General features: G+C 37.1%; 1 protein-coding gene across 6 annotated transcripts in view; it reads left to right on the forward strand.

Moving 5' to 3' along the window:
* The window catches only part of LOC129775837 (zwei Ig domain protein zig-8-like), a 122,599-nt gene extending 102,590 nt beyond the window's left edge, over nt 1-20,009 (forward strand). For all 6 annotated transcript variants that reach the window (XM_055780976.1, XM_055780974.1, XM_055780975.1 and 3 more), the window contains 2 exons: nt 5,435-5,726; nt 18,117-20,009. In XM_055780976.1, the coding sequence (XP_055636951.1) occupies nt 5,435-5,438 (4 nt within the window). In that variant the 3' untranslated portion in view covers nt 5,439-5,726; nt 18,117-20,009. The remainder of the gene's footprint in view (nt 1-5,434; nt 5,727-18,116) is intronic.
* Nucleotides 20,010-20,702: the final 693 nt, after the last annotated feature.

The following is a 20,702-nucleotide window of genomic DNA, read 5'->3' on the forward strand; positions in this document are numbered from 1 at the left end:
TTTTGTGGGGTTATGCGAAAAACCGTGTCTATGCCAACTCTCCGCAAACTCTTGAATATTTGGAAGACAACATTCGTGAAGTCATGACCGAGATACCGCCCCATATGTGCCGTAAAGTCATCGAAAATTACCTGTTCCGGATCAAGGTGTGCGAAGAAGCCCTAGGTGGACATTTGAATGATGTTGTATTTCACACATAATAGCATAAACCAAACTTTAATTTGAAATAAAAGTTTCATCGAAATTCGAATTCTTAGTGTGTTTTATTTCAATTTACTTTCGGAATTTAATGTTGGAAAACCCTTAAATATTGGAAAAATAATAATTTGGTGGTCGTTTTGGTTAGTTGGTGGATGATGCATATCACGATACAAAAATTCCGAAGTAGAATAAGATGTGTTGTCCTCTGTGACCCAGGACGAGACGGCTCCTGCGTTCTGTATGGCTGAAATAATAAAAATATACACGAAGGGTAAATGAATAGTTTTTTTTTCTTTCCCACTAAATGCTTCAACGCGAATTTAATTTGAACTAATACCACAACAAAATAGACAGCTCTAATCGGACGAACTGTTCTCGAACACGAACAAACATTTGTAGCGATTGGTGTTAATGTATGAAGATTGAAATAATTTTTTGCATCTTTGAAGCCATTTTCAACAAGACTGCTACCCGAATCTTTAACTCTTACACTTGTGCTTAACGTTTTGCAATGCATGATCTATTATTGTAGTGAAATTTCGCGAAGCAACCATTTTTAATATTTTACGTACACTAAAGTTTCAAATTTAGATTGTATTTTCGGGAATTTATCGTATCACTCACCTCAGCTGCTGCATTTCAGCACAGGGGAAAAACTTTCTTTCGTCTGGAGAGAAAGCAACGATGCTGCCGCTGGAAAAGCGCGCTTTTTTGTCGATGGACAGCAAAACACCACTAAAGCGGTTAGCTGGAAAATTCGCCAAGCGCCAAATACCGCCAAAACCAACAAAAGCCACCAAAAGCAGTAATCACCGGTGAACTGCAGATACCGCCGATAACTGTTCAGAAGCAAAGACCTCCACAACAGTTGAAGCCCAATGGATATATGGCTCTTCCTCTACTTGCTCAGTTATCGTCAGTTGCGGAGGTAATACACAGAAAATTACTATACACTCTTTCGGAGTGCTAAGGTACCACATTCTCGGTTCGATATCCAAAGCACAGTGAATGAAATCCACTTCGCTACTTTGTTTTAAGAGGCTTTAAACTTTGCAGTTCATTCGCCTCTACCAAATGAAATCCACGAATGATACCTCCTTTTAAAGCAACCAAACGTGCGATGTAAGCGCTACCCGCTCGCTAGCGATGCAAATATTTGACTTTTCGGTAAACGAAATGTACAGAAAATGTGCCACATATGCGCTCGATGCATGCATCGGTAATGATATTCCGGAGCGGTCGAATCGGATGTGTACATCCACTAAGAGTACATATTGTCGCCACAGCTTGCTTGAACTGTCGAAGATGATGATGTTTTGAATTACGCAGGTTTTTGAATCTATAATTAAACACAACAAAACAACAGAAAAACAACTGAAACTGAATTCTCTATTTTCAGAAACATGTGACATATGCGACGCACATCAACAGAAAAACAAACAACAAACTCATATTTTGACGTGGGACTACGTCTAACCTTTCAATATAGGGGACTATTTCAAAGTTTCGGATGGAAAAAGTGAAAAATTTTTAACGTTAATATCTCTCCAACTAATTGATGGATTTTGATTCCGAACACACTAATTAAGTGAAATGATCCCCACGTATGTTTTAGTCCGCGACATATATAGCGACATATATAGTGAATACCCTTCTATCCTGGATTCCTCGAGAAGACGCACCACGCTAGATATGGGGTACAGACTAGGGGGGCGTTGCTGATTAATGGTCAGCTGCATCCCAATAGGAAGTATCCCGTGTCGGGCACAGGTACAGATCATTGAAGACAGCAACATCACAATTACGAAAACACTTGTAATACTAACCTCGAGCCAACCGCGAGTAATCGGTTACATATTACTAACATAGTTATAGGGCAAACATTGTCGAAATATTGAACTCCCGGCCCCGTCAGGTTGACGCCATATGAGCCTTAATAAAAATATATATTTTGGATAAAAAAAAAAAAATATATATAGTGAATAGTTGAGATTTTTCAATTGTTTGATAGTTAGCTGATAAGACATATTATTTTATTCAGTGTAATGAATTTCAATCGGTTGACGCAAAAATCTCGTAGATCCATTATTTGTTTTATATTTTTTAGTACCGTAAACTGGGGGCAAATTGATCACGACTTTCAGAAAAATTTAAATGTTTTCGAAATGTTCTGTTTAATTTATACCCAATTATTTTTGAAACCATTACTGGTGCCAAGGTCGCAGAGCGTTACGGTAATGTTATGGAACGTATAGTAATATAAATGATGATTTAAGCGTTTGAGGATACCACATCTGATTAGTCGTGCCTTTCTCATATCTTGGTCTAAACTTTGAGTTGCAAGTCATTCGAAGAACATCCGGGTTATCCTAGTGTGACAATAAACCCTTGAAATGGTCACAAATGAGCTAGTATTGACAAACCATCAAGTTCGATATGGCGCATGATGGGATTTGGTTCTGGTCATAAAGTGGTTGCTTCCTATGGAAACATGATCCGGCACCTGGTTACGTCAATGATATCGTATAGGCTTGAATTCATCACAAATAAGCTAAATAAGCTTTTATCACCTTAACTATGTCATCGTGTTTGTATGCCTGATACAGTTCGTGGTTCACGCTTCTGCGCGACATTCTATCTTCCAATTTGCCGCCAAGAATTGAGCGCAGCACTTTACGCTCGAAGACACCGAGCGCTCGTCGATCCGCATCCTTTAGCGCCCACGCTTCGTGTCCGTAGAGGGCAACCGGGAATATCAGCGCTAGTTTTGTGCAAGTCTGCAGACTACGGGAATTCAGCTGACTACGTAGTCCGTAGAAAGCCATATTCGCAGCGTTTCATCTCACGGCTCACATCATTGTCATTTTCCACAGCTCATTTCGCTGCACTGAATCATACGCCGCTTAAAATCTATAAACAGATGGTGTGTCTGTAGGTTATATTCCCGGGACTTATCAAGGATCTGCCTCAGGACAAAGATTTGATCCGTCGTAGAGCGACCTTCTCGAAAACCAGCCTGATATTGGCCGACGCAAGGCTCCTCCAACGGTTTCAATCTGAGGAATAGGATGCGAGAGAGCACTTTGTATGCTGAATTGAGCGACGTAATGGCTCGATTGTAGTGTCTGTGGCCTTTTTGTAAATAGGGAAAATAAGACCATCCTACCAGTCATCCGGCATTTTTTCGTCTGCCCAGATCGCGTCGTACAGCCGCTCGCTCCCCGCTTTCAGAAGCTCAACCGGGATATCGTCCTTCCCAGCGGCCTTACTGTTTTCCAGTTCATTAATTGCCTTCTTAAACTTCTACTGTGTTGGTGGTTCCACAGCTTGTTCATCACTTACAACTCTTATCCTATTTCTGGTTTGGTTTTCTTCATCACCAATCAACAATCTCTGAAAGTGCTCTTTCCGCCTAGTTACAACCGTCGGTCTGTCAGTAAGTGAAATTATATAGTGAAAAACTAGAAACCAAAAAAAACTGGAGGTGGGTTATACTTGTGATACAACCGCAAGTTTGACGTAGGACTACCATTTGCTTAGTATTCATTTGTTTGAAGTTGCATCTGAATCAAATCTCAATCAATGAATATTATGGAAGATTTATGAAAAGTGCAAGCATAGAGCTTCTTTCATGCATTTTGAGGAGCTAATGTCACAATTCGTTCGTGATCCCTCATGCATTGTTATCCAAATGTAATTTTTCTTAAGAGGCTTTATTCAGACCAGTGGGCGAGCAATGTTTAATGTTTGCTCCCGGACAACAACATTTACCATCCGTTTAAGAATCATAACTGAGTGATATACCAGCATTCCATGCCAAACGGTTAGTGGTTTTCTCAGATTTTCGTGAAAAGTGGTAGTTTTGTACCTTATCACAAAATACTAGATCCCTATGTTTTTTTATTTTTTCATCATGGTGCCCATTTCATTTTATGGTAATCCAAAAAAAAACATTTTTCCCCTTTTTTCTAAAAATTATGTTTTTTCAAAAATTCATTACTTTTGAACTAATGAACCGATTCAGACGATCGGTTTATCAAATTGAAGCTAATGAGATACAAATGAAACACAAATTTCTGCATTACTCGAGAGTTAATCAAGCAAATGAAACCAAATTGGGCATATTCATGTTTTAGAGTGCAATAAATGATTCTATGGTTGTTAGACTCTTCACCCTCTCTCTAAGGGGGGGGCTGCCATACAAATGAAACACGAATTTCTGCATTACTCGGGAATTAATCAAGCAAATGAAACGAAATTTGGCATGTGGAGGTTTTAGGGTGCAATGAATGATTCTATGGTGGGGACAAACCAAGATCATTTACCCTATCTTATGTAGAAAAAACCTCAGCTTTCGATGAAAAATATAAAAAAAATAGCACCCTCTATATTTAACCATGTAAACTATTAAAAACAAATGTAATCAATAATTACGAAAACAAAATCTCTTTTCGCAAGTATAATTTTTCTTAAAAACAGACTAGTCTTGGCTTCAATATGGTATATCGATCATCTGAATCGGTGCAATAGTTCAAAAGTTACGAATTTTTGGAAAAAGTCATTTGTGGAGGAAAGGGGTTGATGTTTCAGACCATCCAATGGGCACCTTATTGAAAAAATTAAAACAATGCGGGTCTAATATGTTGCGATGAAGAACAAAGCTACAAATTTTCACGAAAATCTGAGAACCACTGTGTCAATTTGGCATGGAATGGCTGAAATATGACCTGCAGGTTGAACTTGTTAATTATATATAGGGCTCCAGGAGCAAGCAATTCTACAAAGAGAGCACAAAATGGTAAAGCTACGTAACTGACTAACTTTATTAACAAAGTTGATTTCTCCTATCATGATGCAACAAACAAGGCGCAGGAGAAAGAAAAAAAAGCCAGCAAAGATAATTAACTCCAACTCAAAGATCAGTAAAAAAAATCACCTAAAGCTGGAAGCAAAGAACAGCAACGGAAAAAGTGAAGCCATGACTCAAAACGCGGAAGCAGCAATAGAACTTTTAATCATTGGCGAGCCCACTGGCCATGATTGCCAACCAGCAGTTGGAGTGGAAAAGTTCCTAACCTAACACGCAATTGGACCAAATTGAACAATGATGGATATAAGTTATAAAACATTGACAATTGAACTTTTATTACTAACAATAATAATTTGGTGTTATATTTCCCTAGGATCTGGTAGTCTAATTTACATTTTTATTTTTATTTTACTTTTTTTCCAGATAAGGCCCAACGAAGGAACGATTCGAAATGCCCGTCGATTTTTCGTTTTTGAACTGAACATCAACACCACCTAACAACATCCATCTTCAAAAATGTTTAGAAACACCACGGACAAACAAACTAACCATCAGTAGCAATAGAAGTTCTACGTACCAGTCAATAAAACAGAAACATTACATACAACATACATGAATACGTTCAGCATATAGGCGCAGAAGCAAGGAACAGTGTGACAACGGAGAAGACGATGCCATTCCTCTCGGTTTGAAACTTCGAGAAAATAACCCCTAGGTAAGATGACGTGTTGTGTTTCAAGTTTAGGTTATGTTTGCGAGAGGTCGCCCCATGCGGATTGATCCATTGGGCGCTTAATAGTGGTGCTTAGAATGAACCAAGTAATATATACCACGTGTGAGCAAGGAAGCAGATTCGAGCGAAAATTATCGTATTCAACTAGTCAGAATATCTCAAAGAATTTGTGTGTAGTCGGCAAACCACGTTATTTACAAACATTATAGGAAAACAAATATTCAAAAAAATGCACTTCAACATGGCCATCCCTACAATCCGTTTACATAAGCGAACAAAATCCTTTTACTATCATGTCTCGTGAATGGGTAGGCTGACGTTAGAGGTTCAGCAATAAAGAGGATCCTTGGCTGTGAAGGATGATATTTTCCTGATGCATCACAAGCTTCCATTGGTGTGAGTGCACATATGAATACATCACACGGGTATTCATCTTCATCTTCACTGCAGTTCGGAGCGAGAACGATGGCAACTATTCGTTTTGTTGAGGGTTTTCAGATTGTCCCGACCTTGAGCATCAGTAGCCTCTTGACATCTTGTTGGAGCCATGCGGGTTAGAAAGGTTCACATACACGCCATATTAAGCACAATTGTGCTTACTGTGGTAATCGTGTTTGGAATGGTACTTAAATATATTTTCCATCGAGCGATTTTAACATCCAGAAGAGCACAACCATAAACATGCATCGTCTGCAACTGCACAACTGCATTTAACGATTTTTATGTATTAGAAACTACAAAATTGCATAATACAACCAGTGAAAGTTTCTGAGGAGTTACAAAACATTCCCATTAAACTAGGTTCATTTGTTTTCTGGATAGAAGATTTGAAAATTCCACAGATTGCATAAGGTCCATTGGTGCTTTATTTCTATATTGATGCACGTATTTCCAATAAATGATGACATTTTTCTTACCTTGATGCACTTATATCGCCTATTATGGATACCAACCCAAAATTACTGAACACAAGTGCGTGTGGAAAATGCAGTGACACAGGTGACTGAAACTGCGAGTAATTCGTTTCATGTGGAAGTAGCGAATTACGGTTAGCTATTTCCAGAGAAACTAATAACTCTGTTGTCTGGTTAATAGATAAGAAAATCAGTGGTGTGGCTTCTCATCTGGTATCGGCCGAACATATGGGGAACATGGGAACAGCTCACACAGTGTTGGTATAACCAAATACTCACTAAAAATAATTCTTTTTAAGTTTACATTACCAGGTGCGCAAGTTGAAATTGTTGGTATTTTACGATGAAAAAAAATAAGTTCCAGGAAAACCTCAAAATATATAATAAAAAAGCGGTCGAAACACGTCGTCAGGCAAGTTGTGGATTCTATTCCAATTACTTTACAACTAATGAATACCTTGCTTGTTTCGATCAAAACCATCCGCCGATGCAATTTTCAACATTTTTATATTTGGCGAAGTGCTTCTCTGCAAGTGCATGCCCTATTGAAGCAAAAAGATGAACACAGAGCGATACACAAACAACGTCACTGTTCCGTCCACTAACGGGTGTTCAATTCCTTCAGTGATTTTTCTTCAGTGATATAGTAAAAAAAAAAACAAAAATTATTTCAAGCAATTCAGTATTTTTTATTAAAAACATAACGGTTGTTCTTCAAATAAAAGTCAGTGAATGTTGGCAAAGGGGCCGTGCTCAGTTGCACCGTACAACTTGGTGGAGATGCTCTCACAAGCGCTGGACGGCACTGGCATTCATCTTCCGGATCTTCGTGGTCAGCTGCTTGGTGTCCGTGGCCCGCCAATTATTTTTGTACACCAGGGTACTGAGGGAACCGAAAAAATCCTCGTCCCTGTACTCTGGAGACCTAGTTTTCTTCCGGCAGACAATGCCCCTCCTGCTTGAAGGTTCTGTGGATGTAGAAATGAAAGCAGCGATATTTTCGGCCGGTTTCACGCAAACTCGTACCGTCCTTGCTGTTGAACAGCTTTTTCAGAGATTCCTTCTTCTTTTTCGTCATGATTTTCTCCGGACGGCCACTACCGGTCTTTCGCTTGACATTCCAGGATGCCAGGATTCGGAAAACAGGGCACATTTTCGTCCCTAAAGTGGTCTACTGTAAACTTTCTTCCTTGATTTTCACGCGTTTTGAAGAACCATACAACGCGCTCGCGTAGTGCTTGTTGTTTCGACGCTCTCGGTGAGAAAAAATTTATGCTCTTTACTTTTTTTTTACAGAAAGGTATTGAAATCATTCTTACATTCTTACATTCTTGCTTACAGCGAGTGAGATAACGTTTCCCAGTTAAGGGTTTTTATTGCATCCTTCCTAAACGATTTATCGATTCACTGATAAAATCAGTACCAGAGAATCGATCTTTGTGAAATCAATTTTTGAAAAATTAAAATCTTTTTTACCCCATTTTTGTTATTATGAGTGTTGTCTTTTCTTTAAACAAAGAATTAAAATTTCATATTTTTATCAAAGGCATTTTTTGTCCTTCCGCATGAAAGCAACAAAAATAGAATTAAAATCCAGAAAGAAGCATTTTTCAGGGCATTCATTTTATTTTGTGCGTCATGGAACCATTTTATTCAACGACTGGTATCAGCCCAGAACTCAGCTGACAACGATCCCACAAAAGCCAACCGTTCCATACGTTATTCAGTCGAAACCAAAATCGGTAGTTCCACATCTTCGAACCGGTTTTGATGATCATTGTTTTTTAGTTAAAATCACCACTTTTGAATTGTCGCAACCATCTCTCACATATTTTCACTGCTAAAGTATATTCATTATATGCTTCCACAAGCAAACAACGTGCTTCGACCACTTTTTTCTTCAAAAGTGGCGAATCCTGCAAATGCTCTTTATTCGGAACGAAACTCGATATTGTTTATACGCTGAACAACCAAATTACTTTGTTTTTTTACAGAATAACACTAACGTATTTTCAAAGTTTTATATAAAATGAAACATTTTTATCAAATTGAAAGAATGCATATAATCTTGCTAGCGATATCTAAAGCATCAATCGGACAATTTCTATCCGCACACCATCAGTAGTTCCATGGAAAGCTGATCCACCGAAACAAAAACTTGCTCTGAACAAATCTCGTTTATTTATTCCTTTTCGAAAAATTTGATACACGATTTCCGTCTAAACATCTGAACCAGGAATTCATAAACTATTCTGGGCAAAGGCCCCTTTTCCGGAATAAATCCATACCATCGACCCCTGGAGCCAAATTTCTTTAAAGAAATTATATTTGTCTTATTCATACAAAATACTTACCAATTCAAAAACTTTGCGGCTGATTAAATATGTGAATAAACATGACATCATTTTCTCATCAAAACATATACAGTAACGTCTCGATTATATTACTGGGCGTTTTTATCACTCTCGAATTTATCACTGAAAATGTTTTGCTTTTATCACGTCTTCGCCCATCGTTATTAGTCGTATTCATGGAAAAATTTGTTACTATTGGATTTGGAGCGTATACGCTGGTAAACATTGATAGGTTCTTCAGTTGATGGAATGTATGAAATGTCATCATTTTCTGCTGAATGAATGGTTGGGGTTAGTGAGTTAATTTGGATGCGTGATAACGCGTCTGCTACTACGTTGGATTTTCCAGGTTTGTAATGCATTTCATAATCATGCTCTTCCAAAAATTATTTCCAGTGTTATAGTTTAGCGTTGTTGTTTTTTGGTGATAGTGTGAATGTTAGTGGTACATGATCAGTGTAAATTTTTAATTTAGCTCCGTAAATGAAATTCCGTAGAGTTTGTAATACCCAGACAACTGCAAGCATCTCCTTCTCGTTTGTTGCCTAGTTTTCTTCTGTTCTGGAAAGAGTTCTGGAAATGAAGGTTATCGGTCTTTCTACGTTGGGAAATTGTTGAGAAAGCACAGCTCCTAAGGCTTTATATGATGCATCTGTGGTGAGGATGAAGGGTTTTTCAAAATCTGGAAAAGCTAGAACATCGTTTAATAATACGTAAAATACATTTTAAAGTTTGAAAAGCATCTCGTGCTTCTGCATCTGATTTGATTAAAAATGCTTTAGAATGATTTTTCGGAATTTGGCGATGGCCATCTTCCTTTCTTAAAAGTTTTGTCAAAGGGTTTGCAGTTGCTGCATAATCTTTGATAAAACGTCTGTAGTAACCAGATAGTCCAAGAAATGCTCTTAATTCTTTCAAATTAGTAGGTTCTGGGTATTTTTCAATGCTTTCAACCTTTTTTGGGTTTGCTTTTAAACCGTGTTCTGAAACAATAAATCCTAAAAACTCTACTTAATTTTTCATAAATTCTGATTTGTCAGGCTGGATTTTGAAATTCGCTTTTCTGAGTGTTCATCCATTACTCTTTGAAAAATGCATGGTGCGTTTTTTTAATCCGAACGGCATTCGAACGAATTCGTATTTACCGTCATTTGTAGAAAAAAACTGTTTTTTTTCAATGTCAGATTTTGACATGGGTACTTGATGAAATCCTGACGCAAGGTCAAGTCAAGTGTGAAATATTTGTTATTTTCAAGGTTTGCTAAAACTGCTGATGTATCCGGGATAGGATATCTATCACTTATAGTTTTTGCATTTAGTTTACGATAATCAATTACTAATCTGTATTTTTTTCATTGCATGCATCGAGTTTTTTGGTACTATCCAAACAGGTGCGTTATATGGAGAACGCGAAGGTTTTATTATACCATCATGAAGAAGTTAGTCGCGGCAATACATACACACACTCTTTACAGATACACGGGCCAAAGGTTGTGCAGTCCACTGATGATTCAACAAGAGCTAAAGGTTTTACCGCTCATGACAACTCTACACGAGCTGATGATTGCGTCGGCTAGTGACCATTCTATCCTGGATTCCTCGAGTCGAGAAGACGCACCACGCTAGATATGGGGTACATACTAGGGGGGCGTTGCTGATTAATGGTCAGCTGCATCCCAATAGGAAGTATCCCGTGTCGGGCACACGTACAGAACATTGGAGTCAGCAACATCCCAATTACGAGAACACTTGTAATACTAACCTCGAGCCGACCGCGAGTAATCGGTTACATATTACTAACATAGATAATAAGAAAAACTGTCAAAATATTGAACTCCGGCCCCGTCAGGCTAACGCCATATGAGCCTTGATAAAAATATATATTTTGGAAAAAAAAATGAAGAAGTTTGTTAATTTGTTCAGTGACTTCAGCTTTCAAAGATTGGGGATAGGGATAAGATTTACAATATACAGAACTGTCATCACTTGTTCTTATCTTTGCTTCTACTCTGGTGGTAAACGGTAATTTTTGATCCGGTGGTTGAAAAAGATCCTGGAATGAGGTTAATATTGATGTAAGCTTTTGTTTTTCTTCGGTGTTTAGGTGTTCGTTCCTTATGTGGATTTTATTGATTTGCTGAAAATTATGCTGTAAAAGTGGAATAATATTATTGTTAGGCATTATAATTTTTTCTCCAGAAACGTCGATAATTGCTTCGAGTTCATTTAAAGTATCATGACCTACGACTGCGTCGAATGTTTTTAATTCGGGTATGTGGTAAAATTTTATTATTTTGTCAGAGTATGGTTTAGAAAATTTTCCTCGTTTGCTGATTTATGCTGATGCTTATGTTTCCTCCTACTGAAGAAACTGTAAATGGTTTTATTACATTATGTGATACCTTTGTAAATTTTGGATGTACGGAATTTTGATTAGAACCGGTGTCCACTAAAACTTTTAATGCTTTTCTTTCGTTGCCGTAATATAAGAAGTATGGTAACGAAGATTTCATCCTAAAAAATTGAATTCTGAATTTTTTCTTCATTGTCGTCTTGAATTTCTAATTGTTTCATATATCTCTCAAAGTATTGATCCTGTTGGAGTTGTTCATTGTAATTTTCTTCTGTTTGTTCAATATATTCTTCAATTGGTTCTTCTTGTTTTTCTATATTTTGGGAATTTTAAGAATCTTGGGGATTATTTGTAGAAATATTAAACATACGTTGGCGTTTAGGGGGTCTATTTTGGTTTGAATTTTGTGGTCTATTTCCATAATTCACCATTCTGCTTCTAATGGAATGATCTTCCATTGGTTCTGGTGGAGGTTGTTTGAAAGGATTTCTGGGAGGTAATTGTGGTTTTTGGAAGGAATTTTGTGGGAATGGTTGATTAAATCTTTGATTATTATATCCACCACCACCACCACCACCAGGTCTTTGATTATTGCATGCAAATTGTGGTAGTGGTGCTCTGTATGGGAAAGGTTTCCTTTGGATTGGTTGTTGGATTGTTCTTGGAGGAATTCTGGGTGGTATTGGAATTAAGTTACGTGCTGCTGCTGGAAATTCTGGAAGCTTTGGATTTGTTAACAATTTTCTGCATTCAATATTTTGAAAAGAAGTACAGTAACTATAAGCTCCTGCCAATGATGTCGGTTCATAATTTCTTATAAACTTATATACGTCACCGTCCAATCCTCTAAACCACACAAAACCAGGTGGATCAGGATTAACTCCTGATCCACCTGGTTTTGTGAAATACAACATAATCAGGAATAATTTTTGGGGAGGCAGCGGCAAGCCTGTTGAGAATTTGATCGACAGAGTTTTGTTTTGTTTAATTATCCAGTTTTCAGAAATATAGAAAATGTAAAGAATATTGATGAAATAAATGTTTGAGAAATATTATTTATTATTGTTTACAAAAAAATGTATATAGTTTAGAATATAAAAAATATTAAAAATGTTGAAGATAATTGTTTATTTTGTTTATTGTTCAAAAATATTTATATGATGTTCAATAAAAATTTAACCTTACCTGAAAAAAAATATTTAATATTATATTGTATTATATAAAATTTATTATATGAATTTATTATTTCAAATATGTATAATTTTCAAAAATTATTTTGTAAATTACCTTGCTTTTTATCTGTAATTAATTATTTAGTTATTATTTATTTTTATTTATTTTTTTTATCAAAACATATTTTGTTAATTACCATGATTTTTTTTCTGAAATAAATTATTTGTTATTATTCACTTCATTAAAAATCACTTTTTCAAATTTCACTTTATTTCTCACTTTTGTGATATTCTTTTTTGACGTAGAACTACGTCTTTCATTAAGGGTGCCAAATCAGAAAACAGGTCACGTTTTTATGAAATAAAGTTAACGTTAATAACTATTTTTGCCGCGAACGGATTTTGGCGATTTACATACTAAACGAATCGGAAATTCCCTAAGATTTGTTTAATATGCTATGCATTAGAATCCCTTTATTTGTAAATGGTCAAATTTCATGAAAACTTTAAGCGTTTTTATTTTCCCATGCATTTGTTCAGTCCATTTGTGTGCTTTCTCGAACAGAGCTGTCAATAACGAGCAACTTATCGACGAGCAACGGAGGGGAAATCGTAGGATATAAAGTCACCGTGAACAAAGGAAAAGAAGAAGAATGAAGGGGAATACTTGCCTAGAGTATAAACAGTGGATCTCGCTGAGGCAAACTTTCATTCGGCATCGGACTATTGAGCAATCCAGTTCACTTTGCTTTTTCTGCGCTTCGATCTAAGATTGGACCCCACCAGTGGTAATTCAACTTGGATATCGTTGTGTGGTTTTTCCTGTTCGTTTTTCGCGTTATTCGTATCGTGTGTTTTTTTCCGCGTCATAAATTGGACGCTTCGCACAGTGTGTGATGAGCAAAAAGAAGAGGAAGGCTGGCTCGAGCCCTGCAAAAAACGAACGCATTGCCAGGGGCAATAACATTTCGAGGCAAGCGTCATCAGATGATGCACGCGATGTTGGTGCAGTGAAAAGCACTCGCACTGAACCGAGCCTTCGCATCGAACAACAGCGAAGTAGGCGACTTCGGCGTGTCGGTCGAAAATGTAAACACCGTTACACAGGCAGCAACAAGCTCCCCCGCTGGTGGTGAAGGCGTTGCTTTTGACAAACTCATCAACGAATTCGCATCGATGGGTGTTACAGCAGAGTACAAGCTGTGTGGCATAATTCAGTCTTTTTCCAAGCAATGAACATTGTTTGTTTTCCGTCATCATAAGGGCTTCGATGGTGTTTTTGCATTGCATGAATGTATTAAGCTGACGTTATGGCGAAGTAGACGTTAAGATTGTACCAAGCATCTTGAATGTTGTACTGGAATGTTACAAGTTATTTGGGTCCGCGTGCCAGTCGCAAAACTGCCTACAACTAGGATTGCATTTGCACTAGTCTTGATCATAATGAAGCAATGCTACTGTTTTCGAGGTTGTTGATATTAAAAAAAGAGTTTATTTCGCTTGTTTAATCACCAAGAAAGTGAATGTCGTTCTGGAATTTTGTATGTGATTAGGTTTCGCTTGCCAGTAGCAAAACTTCCTCCACTAAGGGTGACAGCTGCGCTTATCTCGAGTATGAGAAAGTAATGCAACTTTTTACGAGGCCAGTATTATAAACAGAAGTGTTTCTTTTGAGAAGAGCGCAAAATGATGAGAAGTGTTTATATTCCTAGTAGTTTCAAGCCACCAATGTATGGCTCTGTATGCATGCTATGGTGAACGCTTGTTTGGCGCTTGGTTTACGTTTTACGAACGACGCCTGGAGGTGCAATTTCACTGAGGCAATACTAAATAACATGTAGCATGATATTTGATACTTGCAAGTGTTGTCATTGTTGTTGTTTTCTCGCGGTGCCAAAGATATATTGATATAATCGACTGTAACCGAGTCGATGTCAATTGCGAAAAAGGCCACCGGAAAAGCGTTCGAGGTAAATTTTCAATGCATTGACATGAAATAAATTGCGACATACGATCAGCTAGTGTATTGTTCTGTGAAGGCAAGAATGAATCATCAGTCAATTATCGTCAACTGATTCTACAATGAAAAAAACATTTCAGAGATTGTTCTATTAAGCAGTTGTTTCTAAAATTTCACAGCATTATAGAATAATATCCGAAGGTTTAAACAAACGACTTTTATAATATAATAGTGTAGTTCTACGTCAACAATGCGGTCGTATCTTGGACACAACCTCCTATAATTTTTTTTTCTTTTAGTGTACTTACATGAAATTTCTTAGCATTCTAACTTTCGACTTCTTCCAGTGGAAGTGCGAGTTTTCGAAACCTCTTTCGGTGAAAGTCCTCGTCTTTGATTTTCGGAACCGGAACCTCTGTCGGTCGGTATCCTCCTCGAGTCGAGAGCAGGCGATATCCAAAATCTTTCCGGTGTGGCGGCTAGTTCCCTTTTGCTGATTGCTACTTGTGGAGCCTTTCCACACGGCTGCTCAATGGCGGTCGGAATTTCAGATTTTTTTGGATAGTTTTAGTTCGCGTCACTCTTCCGTGGCGAATCTTACTATCACTCACTACACTCGCGCTGGTCCCTATTCGGGCGCCAGTTAATACTTTTCGGCCTTAAGTTATTTTAAAAAAATATTTCGGAGTGAAGCTCCATTATATTGGATGAAATAGTTTACAATATTTGAAGTTATGATGAAATAGTTTACAATATTTCAACTTATCCTACATAAGCATATTTGGTGAGAACGCTCTGGGTGGTTTGATGTTTATGTTTATGTTCTCGGGAACCGTCCGGATGGCGTGATCGTTGATGCAGCGTGTGAATGGTTATGTTTTGCAGATTGATATTCTGATGACTCGATTGTGTGAAATGGGAGCAACGTCCAATGCGGTTTCCTGGTTTGAGCCGTGGAAGAGACATTCGTAAAGTATATTATTTAGTCAATTGTTGAAATTGCTTTTCGAGATAGTCGGTAGTACTTTTTTGTAAATGATTTATTCTTGTGTGTTGTGACAACTAGGCAATATAATGAAATAATGAAATCAAAATCACAAATCGCTCAACAATTCGGAGGACACCTTCCTTACGACAATCACAAGAATGCTAAAGGATCAATTTGTGAAACTGTATGGTTTGAAATCATCGAGCGCTATAAGACAAATTAAATATGCTGCTGAAGGTAGAATTGTTTTAATGTTTAATATAATTGATGGTAGATATTCTATATTTACTTTAAGGGAAAATACAGCAAGCTAGAAACGGCTGTTGTGGTTGAAAGTATTTGCGTCGTTTGAGTTCAGCGATTCTTATCTTAGTTTTAAAATTTCTGCGACAGATAATTTCAAAGAACAATTTTTCAATTACTTGAAGACTTATGATTTGACAGTTGACCAGATATATAATTGCAACGAATCTGCGTTATTTTTCAAAATTATCACCAGACAAAAGTTTGCTCATTTGGAGGAAAAAAAGCGTCGCAAGAATCAGAGCTGACAAAAACCGGATAGTTTTCATGTTACAATTTTTCTGATGCTCTTAAAAATCCATTGATGATAATTGGAAAATCGAAGACTCCTGGATGTTTCAAAGGGGAAACTATTTCTTGAATGCTTCTAAAATCTTTTGTTTCTGGAAGTTCCCGAAAAAGTTCCGATAGTAAATAACTGCATTGCGACTAATTCAAAACATAAAAGTATTATATCAAGAAAAAATATAATAAATATCATGCTAAATTCAGACAAGGCACGGAACAAAAATAATATTTAAAGATCTAGCTATTTGAATATTGGCAGCACGTCAACCACAATCACAAAATCTTGGAAGCAAGTAGATGTGGTCCAAAACAAATATATATTTGGTTAATGAAGACAGAATTTCTGTATCCATCGTACTTATGACCAGGATCAGATAATTCCATAGTGGTACCGGACCTCGAAGAAGGAAGGATATTTCGTTTTTCTTTTCGTTTTCGAGTTATGATTTTTCAAAGTTAACCGATGGTCCGAAAAATCATTTTTCCCTTTATTCCAAAAATCACTTTTTTTAAATTTATTACGTTTGAACTATTGAACCGATTCATACGATCGTTATATCAAATTGAAGCCGATTAGCTATTCTTCACACTCGTGAAAAGACTGAATTCTAGTTGTATAGATCTAGTCTAATCGCGTAGAAATGTCGAAAAAAACGCCTCTCCGATTTTCGAATATGTATATTTATATGTATATTCATATATGAATATGAATATGTAAAAAACCCTTATCATTCAAGAAAAAATATTGAAAAAATATCATGCGTTCTTGATCTCTAGACCATGGAAACTATAAAAAAACAAATACAATCAATAATAACGAAAACAAAATTAACAGTCTATACAACTGCAGTACTTTTTCAAAAAAGATCAGCTAATTATATTTAATTTGATATATCGATTATCGATAATGGTTACCCTAGTAAAATAATAAAAAATGCGGGTCTAATGTTTTGCGATAAAGAACAAAATTACCACTGTTCACGAAAATCCAAAAACCACTATTGAAGAACCACGCGTTAAAGCATTCCGCATAGTTTGCCAAACACACGGCCCAGGCCGAGGAAAAAAGAGATTACCGTTTATGCTCTTTTTTTACTGTTAGAACACACTTTCCAACTTCATTTCATAATGAGGTGTAGTATAATCAGACATTTGTACAACAGCACCAGTAGCTATATGGATAGCGTGGTCGTGTGAAGCATCATTGTATTCCATGCGGTCTTGGTTCGATCCCCGTTCACATCGTTTGGACTTTTTTTTTGAGGTATAATCCCAAAAGAGTTGAAAAAAGAAAAGGGAGAGACATCTGTTCCCATACATACAAACATTTTAAAGCTTTTGAAACAGATGCTTTTATTTGTTCATTTGACCCATCAGCACACGAAAAAGCATTCTTTCTGCCGAAGATGAAATGTTTTCTGCCAACGCTAGTTTGGGTGTAGATGATAAATCTATGATAAATTCGTAACGCGTATATAAATCTGTATTATCTCAACATACGGCGGCAGACTTACCAACTTTCTTGCAAAATGAAAAAAATGTCTTATATGATACTAAAACAAATTTAAATGACATCGTTTTTTAAAGTTTTTCGACAATTTATGACTTTGACGAGACATGATCTAGATATTCTACTTTATCTCACCATGTAATCTATTTCCAACGCAAAATTTTATGTTGATACCAGATTGCGACACACCGTGACAAATGTACTCAAGATAGCTTAATTTTTACATATGTGAAATTACGACAATGACATTTGATGGGAATCGATTATCGTCCTAATTAAATTTTGACGACCATGGGAGTCACCTCTTCATTATAAGCCTCCCTCTTGTTTCTATACCGAGACAAATGTATTGTTTAGAGTTTACGCCAAAACTCGTCAGCGATTGCAACCTTGTTTGTGAAATTCCATCACAATCTTCTTACCACTAATTTATTTCTTTTCCGGGGCCGAGGCTTCCCAACGTCCATTTGTCATATGAACCGTTCTTTGAATATAATGTATTTTTCTCCGTTTTTATTTTCCATCCACAGACAAATCCCATCTGTGCTACAAACACGCAAGTTGTGTCCGCTGGCTGAAATCTTCGGTTTTTCTTCGCGGAGTCGTTCGGAAAAAAAAGCGTCAACAATATTTGCCCCCCAGCTCAGCTCCCTCCTTGAAAGCATAAGTCGGTGAGATTTTCCTCACATCTATCGGAATTGAGAGCGTCGATGGTGACCGAGATGCCGAGCACAGAGGCAAAGAAATCAGCGAAGACAAATGCTGATGGCAACAGGAGAATGAGAGACGCGATATTGCTGTAGAGGACCAGCCAAAAAAAAACAACAACATTCGTACGGTAGAAATAAGGTGGAAAAGTCATGACAACGGCATATAAAAGCACAAACTTATATCGAAGGGGCGGATGGCTGAACGATCTTGGATACTCCCAGGGGATGTTCAGAAAATCTCAATTTCGGGGAAGTTTCTTGATTGTTTATTGATCTGTCTGGATTACGTTTAAGAATTAATGCACGACAGATAATTCCGTTTTTCCGACGAATTGACTCCTTTGTCTCCAATGTTCGCTTTCTCGGCGGATACGCTTCATAAATACAAACTGCTGTATTGACACGGTCCCAAATCCAGGAATGTTTGCTGTATAGAGGAATCCGAAGATTAAAAAACTTGATGACATTTTTTATTTAATTCTGGATCGGGAGTGCCACAATGTATCATCGAACAAATCAAACGTTAGTGCTTTTGATTTTCACTCTGAGTCATGCATGTAGACTCAGTATTTTGCAAAATTTGCAATGTATCGACAAAATAACTCAAATATTGGAATCTAAGTATTCAATCGAGAGAACCGTGGATGAATTTCGAACTCAAACCATTCCAAAACATTCTCAACAAAACAAACGACTGGGTCAACGAACGGGCGGAATAGAAGAACGAATTTTGATCTTTTCTCGCCGGGAATGTTTATGTAAAGTTTCATCTAAATTGAGCCGGGTTTGGTGATTGGAATTGTTCGGTCCCAATATCGAATTCCCGCTTCCACTGGCCTACGCCCTATTTTCAATGCAATGTTTACTATATATCTCGGCGAAGTTCATCAAAACAAGCTAAACAAGTTTAAGGTATTTGTGGGGGAAAAACAACCTCCCCCCCCCCCCATGAACCAGCATCCCGGCCGTTAGTCATCTGGCCCAGAATCATTGCTATCAGCCCCAGCCTGTATGGAAGAGAAACACCGGCATGGAAATGTTTAACTGGGATCGATAAATTTGAATCAATGTGCAGCATTATTTATATTACATCGACGAAACGAATTCACGGGGGAAGGTACCCCAAAAAATGTGTACATACAATGATGTTCAATTTCACATGAACTTAGGATAGTAACGGGGAGACGGTGGCGAAGCTTCTGCTTGCTTCTACTTCATAAATATTTAAGTTATTTGGGCATTAAGACCGGATGAAATATGTGGTTCGAAAAGAGACTTTGGAGGAATTTTTCGTTATTTTGAGATTTAATATTAGTTTGCTCATGGTGGATTGGTCGTACATTTTGAAATGTTGAGAATACGCGGAATCTGTTCTACACTCTCTAATAAATTGATTCATTCCAAAGGCGTGTATGTAAAAACGTGTAAAAATTATAATTACGTAATGTGTAATCCAAAGGAATTAAGTTGAAATATCATTATATTAGTCAATAGTTTATAGATAATGAGAAAGTTTTTAACTTCACTCTGTCAAGTGAACTTCTTCGAGGTAAAACCGTTCAGGAGATGGAATGCTTATTGGGACTGTCTTTTCACTAGATGAAAATATGTATAAAATCTGCAACAAGAAAATTCTAGCAAAAGAATCTCAGCTATAGCGAGAGTGGGTGGATGAAGAATCTAATGAAATAAAGAAGAGATGGAAAATGTATATTTATGAAGCTTGATGAATTTTATTTATACTCATGCATAATCATAAACTTCGTTCGCCGAAACGCAGCCCACACTGTCCGTCTGCATAAGGGGCCAAAATTTTTGCGGTGGGCTCCTTCTCCATCGTAGCAATATAGCCTGACCTATGCACTGAAACACTTTCCCCCCGCCAGCAGGTAGCAAATTGGATTCCCGCTTTCGCCGAGAGGTAAGTCAATCGATCAGAATTTCAAACGAATTTACAGACCGTTGTTCGGTTGAACATCAATTACAATCCACCTGCGTACAATTTTCTACAGGTCTTGTTCACCTTGGTAATTCTATTACTTTATTCATATTTCAAATAAATGGAAGAACGAAATCATCCCGTTATTCTTATGGGAAGTCTGGAGAAAGATAACATTATAGTCATTCCCCGCTGAATCGACCAAAAAACTTGCCATTTTCTTGTCTGATTGAAATATGGCCGCCAAAAAAGTTGTTGTAAAATTGTGTGATTGGTGCTCAATTTTTTTTCTTTAAATCTGAATTTGAAAGAAAAGTCCGCATTGTTTTTCTATTTTTCACTGGAAAATACTAAACTCGAAAAAACGCTGATAAAACACATTTATGAAAATATAAATTGTAATCATTTTAATGTAAACATTTTATCATGATTTCTTGCGTTTTGAATTATAGATCCACTTCTTCATC

Source organism: Toxorhynchites rutilus, chromosome 3 (assembly GCF_029784135.1).
Source record: "Toxorhynchites rutilus septentrionalis strain SRP chromosome 3, ASM2978413v1, whole genome shotgun sequence".
Classification (NCBI taxonomy): Eukaryota; Metazoa; Arthropoda; class Insecta; order Diptera; family Culicidae; genus Toxorhynchites; species Toxorhynchites rutilus.